The 5,809-nt window shown below is 54.4% G+C and overlaps 1 protein-coding gene across 1 annotated transcript; it reads right to left on the bottom strand.

The window, feature by feature from the left end:
- Nucleotides 1-587: 587 nt before the first annotated feature.
- PPP1R3G (protein phosphatase 1 regulatory subunit 3G) lies at nt 588-3,110 on the bottom strand. The gene has a single exon (XM_037137842.2). It carries the CDS (start codon nt 2,981-2,983, stop codon nt 1,928-1,930), a length of 1,056 nt encoding a protein of 351 aa, XP_036993737.2. The 5' UTR covers nt 2,984-3,110; the 3' UTR covers nt 588-1,927.
- Nucleotides 3,111-5,809: the final 2,699 nt, after the last annotated feature.

Genomic DNA, 5,809 nt, shown 5'->3' with positions numbered 1-5,809 from the left:
CAGGACCATTCCTCCGCATAAGAAAGACAACAGATTTGTTTCTCTCTCACATCCATGTTTCCCTCCTTCTCTCTCACCCCCCTCCTTCTGCTCTCTAAGCATGCCCTCAGGTAAAAATAAAAAATTAAATTAAATTAAAATAAAAAGTGTACCATTTACCTACTTTATTAGGTATAACTCTCAGCATATAGTGTTTAAAAAATACTGCTTCTCTAGAGCAGGGATTGGCAAACTTTCTGTAAAGGTCCAGAGAGTAAATATTCTAGGCTTTACCATATGGTCTCTGTTGCATCTACTCAACTCTGCCCTTGTAGCAGAAAAACCATCATAAATACATGTAAATGAAGATCCACCGCTATGTTCCAATAACACCTCACTTATGGACGCTGAAATTTGAATCTCATATAATTCTCATGTGTCAAAAAATAGTATTCTTGTGAATTTTTCCAAATGTTTAAAAATGTGAAAATCGTTTTTTTAGCTGTCAGGCCCTACAGGAACAGGCTTCAGGCTGAATTTGACCCACCCTTACTCCACAGCGAAACCATACCCCCGCCCCCCACTCACCCCCTCCCCACCCCGTAAAGATCACCATTACAAAACAAGTGTGTGGTACCAGTCATTGCAAGAAAATGTAAAAACTAAAGAAAGACCAATGAATTACCAAGGGATGACCGAGGGGTAAAGAAACGGAGCCCTCACCCAGGATGCCCACTCGTCCTGCTCATTCACGGCCGCCCCATCTGGACATCCACAGCCATCAGCAGTGAATGAAGGGTGACCACATCCGAGTCCAGTCCTGCCGTGTGTGCGCGGGGCACCCAGCTGGATAAGCGCATTTACTCGCTGGGTACGTTTCATCATCCATCACATCACTGCTACCCGCTGTGGCTCCGAGTGGGACAGAAGGCCAACTTTTCATCCTCCATCCGCTGAGCTTGGGTCCAGCTTCGCTGACTGCTAATGGCCTGGAAGAACCCAAGCTCTGTGCTCTGCCTGCACGAAGGGGGTTGGGGACGAGCTCCCGTAGCCAAGGCCCACCGGATTACTACTCTGACGTTTCAATTCACTTATTCTGGAGGGGGACAGACCCTGCCACGAAACATATTAAAGAATATTTTTTGCTCAGTCTGAGAAATTTGGGCCTTTACGACTGACAGGAGGGATCGAAGTAAGGAAATTCAGAATTACCACTGCTTAACTACTGTTAAACTGCACACGTCATCAGCTGAGGAAGCTCGCCTACCCGCCAAGACCTCCCAAAACCCCATGAGCTGAATTATAAAGTGCAGCATAAAGGGTGTGCAAGCGGCTTTTACTTTTTAAAAGCACATTTGTACAAAGGCACAAGTAAAGAATGTCAAGGCCGGACAAACGCCTCCCAGAGTCCTGTTAAGAGCAAAGGACAGCGGGCCAAGGCCCCATCCGATTTTCTCTGAGAAAGAGCCCCGAGGGAAGGCTCCCGCGAACACCCACAGTCCAGCACCTTCCTTTGGAGGGATGTGGCAGGATGCTTCGTCTTTTCCGCTGAGACCTGAGTGGTCTCGAGCAAGCTGAGCACGATGTCTACAGTCAAAAACACTTCCCAAGGTCTTAGAGCCTCGCTCAGGGGTCAGGAGCCTTTTTCTTGGAGAAATCTACCGGTGAGAGTCTTGTGGATTTCTTTCCATTCTGTCTCTGCCTTAGAAGTCAAGAGGCCGGCCAGGAAATTCTGAACAACGAGAACAAGGGCCAGAGGTTGGGTGCTTTGCCCGGGCTCACCAGGCTTGCTCGCAGAATCCGCCTGGGTGCGACTTTACTATTGAGTAGCTCCCTCCCTTCCTTCCATGATCCCTTCACTCAAGGTGGACGACGCTCAGCAGGGCGTCCAGGCAAGTCACTTGGCGCAGCTCCCTTCCCACAGTCCCTGGAAGCGCGCTCGGACCGCTCAGAGAGCGTCAGCCGGGCGCTCGTAGCGTAGCGTGTAGTTGGCGCCCGCGTTGTTGTCCCAGTACTCGCCTTGCGAGCAGCGGTAGCAGACTGCAAAGTGGACAGCTACATCCGGAGCGTTCATCTCCTCCCCCTCCTTGGGCTGCAGACCCGGGGGCAGGCCCAGAGAGAAGTGGAAGCGCTCTGCGCACGGCTCCTTCTCCACACTGCCGGGCCCAGGTTCTCCCGCTGGCGCCTCTTGCAGCTGTAGCTCCGCTGGCTCAGGCTGCAGTTCCGCGGGCACGTCCAGGAAAGAGCGCCATTCAGTGAAAGTGTAGCGAACGGCCACGGTCCTTGGCCCGGGGCAGCCCAGCACCCGGCCGGAGCCCGTCACCTCCGCGCCCCAAGGCGAGCAGTGCACGCGCTCCAGGCACACGCGCTGCCGCCGGAGGCGCTCGGCCAAGGCGTCGGGGCCGGGAAGCTCAAAGACCGGACGGAGCCGTGTTGGCGGCGCGGAAAGGGGCGCGGCAGCGGCGGCCAGCAGGCTAGGGAACTGCTGCAGGTCATCCGCGCTCATGGGGAAGCTGCGGAGACGGGAGAGCACGGCTGGCGGCACCTGTGGCTCCTCCGCCTCGTTGAAGTGCTTAATGCTGGCCAAGCTCAGCCCCAGCGCGTCCGCGAACTGCACCCGCTTCTTGCACTTGGCGCAGCAGCCACCCGTGCTGTGCGGCGCGTCCTCGGCCCTCTCGCCGCCCTCCGCGCCCAGCTCCAGGGCCAGCTGCTGTCGCTGCTGCAGGAACTTGGCTGCCTGCAAGATCGGGTCGGCGGGCAGCGAGAAGGAGCGCGCGCGGCGGCGGCATTCCAGCAGATCCTCCTGCTCCCGGAGGGCAGCCTCCTCCTCGGGGAACCAGGGCTTGGCGTCGCGGCTCCGGGAGTCCTCTGTGTCACCGCTGTCCCTGCCACCTTCCATGGAGAGGATCCCCGCGGAGTGCATGTCCTGGGCTGGCGGGGGGTCTTCCAAGGGCGCGGGTCCCTGCGCCTCCAAAGTTAGCAGATGCGCCCCCTGGGGCTCCATGAAGCCGCCTGTCCTCCGGACTTATCTGGGCCGCGAATCTCCGTCTCAAGACGTATCGAGTCTTAACACCTTGAGTAGCAGACCGCGAACAACGCGCACCCGGGGCTCCTTATAAGAACGCAGTTCCACGTGGGAGCCTCGGGGTTTTAGCTGCGGCCGCCTGGGCGGAGTGGGAGGAGGATGCGGGTCAGGGGCTGGCTCCCGGCCAGGCCACCTCGGGATTGAACCTGCGGGTGACCGGGGAGGACCTGGGGCGGGGCGGTCGAGGAACACCTGGAAGCGAGGCGGCGCGGGGCTGGAGCGCGCGGGCGGGGCTTCCAAACACTCCGGCGGAAAGTGAGAGATGGCTTCTGCAAGTTGGGGAGCCCTGTCACCTCCCTCCCACCCCAGGAGGGCCCGCGGCGGCCCTGCCTCCGGAGCTCCTGGAGGAACCCTCGCTCAGCTTTCGTTGACACCGGCATGAGCAGTCTTTCTTCGGCCGGTAAAGTTAGTCCCCAGGCCCTGACCGGTTTGCCCAAGGAGGGTCGCAGAGCGAGCTCCTCCCGGCTGTCGCAGCGGCCCAGGAAATACGCGGGGCAGAGGCGCAATTGAGACCAACCCGCATGTGGGGAAGCTGGGAGGCGGCCGGCCGCGCGCCCAGCCGCGAGCGTGGGTGTCTCCCTCTCCTCTCCCTTCCTTCCTAAAACTTCAGGGCTCCCCGGGCGCCAGTCCTGGTCGGAAGCCAGGCCCTGCCGGGCATGCTCGCTTCTCGGCGCTTCCGAAAGCTGCTCGGCGAGCGCTTGCGCCGAGTCTCGGGCGGGGACGCTGCGGGGACGCGCGGGCGAGCGGAGAGAGAAGCGAGCCCAGAGCTGCCGGAGGCCATTCGCGCGGGGCCCGGGAGCACGTCCCGCTCCTCCTCCGGTCCCGCCCGCCGCCCCACGCCGTCCGCGCGCACCGCCCCACCGCCGCCGGATACCCGCGCCACAGGCCCCTGCGCGCGGCCTTCGCCGGCGGGGAGCGGGCTCTGACCTGTGCGGGACTGCGGGGTCGCCGCCCTGCTGCTCCGAGGCTGTGAGAGTCCCTCCCGGGCCATCCAAGGGAATGCGGAACCCGGGGATTGGGGCACTTCAAAAGTGGTTTTGTTTTGTTTTGTTTTGTTTTGTTTTGAGGCTAGTTTTCCTTTTATCTAAGTCAATGGCTCTCAAAATTTAGCGCGCAGGAGCATCAACGACGTGCTCGTGGGGTGCTGCCGGGCTCACCCTAGCGCCCTGAGTCAGTGGGTCTGAAGGGCGCCCTACCGGCTCTCTAACCAGGGCTCGCCGGTGCAGGGCTCTGGAGACCAATTTGGGGAACCACTAAAACCCCATGCGCACGGTGTGCCGTTACTTGTATAAAACGTTGGAGGGACAGAAACACATCCACAATTTCACAAAAAATAAAAAGAAATCCCGCCTACCCAGGTCATTTAACGGAGGCATAATAACTTTATAGTTTGGCAGAATTTAAAGGGGCCAGGCTTTAGGGATTTTAGACATTTGGGTGTGGGAGCCGGTAAAAGAGGTAGTGAGGGGATAGGTAAGGATCATGTTAATGACTACTGTTGATTGAGGGCCCAACAGTTAAGTGTGCTGAACCACCGCCCCCCCCCCGTGCCGTTTTTATACCAATAAAAGCAGTGAGACTACTTTTATTCAATATAGTATTGCAAGTCCTAGCTGCAGCACTCAGACAAGTAAAAGAAATAAAAGACATCCACATTGGAAAGGAAGAGGTAAAACTCTCATTATTTACAAATGACATCATACTATATATAGACAACCCTAATGGTCACACACACACACACACACACACAACTACTAGAACTGATAAGTGAATTCATTAACGTGGCAGGATACAAAAACATTCAGCCCAATGTGTGGCTCAGTGGATTGAGTGTCCGCCTGCCAAACAAAGGGTTGCTGTTTTGATTCCCAGTCAGAGCATATGCCTGGGTTGCCTGCAGGGTCCCTGGTAGGGGACGCAGGAGAGGCAACTACACATTGATGTTTCTCTCCCTCTCTCTCTCTCCCTCCCCACCCCTCTCTAAAAATAAATAAATATTCAGAAGCCAGTTGCATTTTTATACATCAATAATGAACTATCAGGAAAAGAAATTAAGAAAACTATCCTGTTTATAATTACATCAAAAATAAGAAAATAGCTTGGGATAAATTTAACCAAGGAGGTAAATGACCTGTACTCAGAAAATTATAAGACATTGAAGATAGAAATCGAAGAAGATGCAAATAAGTGGAAGCATATACCATCCTCATGGAAAGGCAGAATTAATGCCCATACTACCCAAAGCAATCTATACATGTAATGCCATGCCTATCAAAATGATAAAGGCATTTTTCACAAAACTAGGAAAAAGTAACCATAAAATTTATATGGAAACCACAAAAGATCCAAAATAGTGACAGCGACCTTGAGGAAGAACCAAGTTGGAGGTATCATGCTACCTGATTTCAGACTATGGTACAAGACCATAGTAGTCAAAACAACATGGTCCTGGAGTAAAAGGAGACACATACTGTAGATCAAAGACAACCCACTGAATGAAAGAAGATATTTGCCAATCATCTATCTGATAATGGATTGGTACCCAAAATTTATAAAGGACTCATACAACTCATCAGCAAAAAAACAGACAGTCCAATTTAAAAAATGGACAGAGGACCTGTGTAGATATTTCCCAAGAGGACATACAGATGCCAATAGATAAATGAAACATGCTCACTGTCACTAATCATCAAAGAAATGCAAATGAAAACTACACTGAGATATCACCTCACACGTGTCAGACTT

The sequence above is a fragment of the Artibeus jamaicensis genome, unplaced genomic scaffold (assembly GCF_021234435.1).
Source record: "Artibeus jamaicensis isolate MK-2021 breed Jamaican fruit bat unplaced genomic scaffold, CSHL_Jam_final contig_335, whole genome shotgun sequence".
In the NCBI taxonomy this organism is placed as follows: Eukaryota; Metazoa; Chordata; class Mammalia; order Chiroptera; family Phyllostomidae; genus Artibeus; species Artibeus jamaicensis.
This window is presented reverse-complemented; position numbering and strand designations above follow the sequence as displayed.

Bases quoted from the DNA above. Each gene is read 5' to 3' on its own strand.
- PPP1R3G (XM_037137842.2), bottom strand. From the start codon at position 2,983: ATGGAGCCCCAGGGGGCGCATCTGCTAACTTTGGAGGCGCAGGGACCC.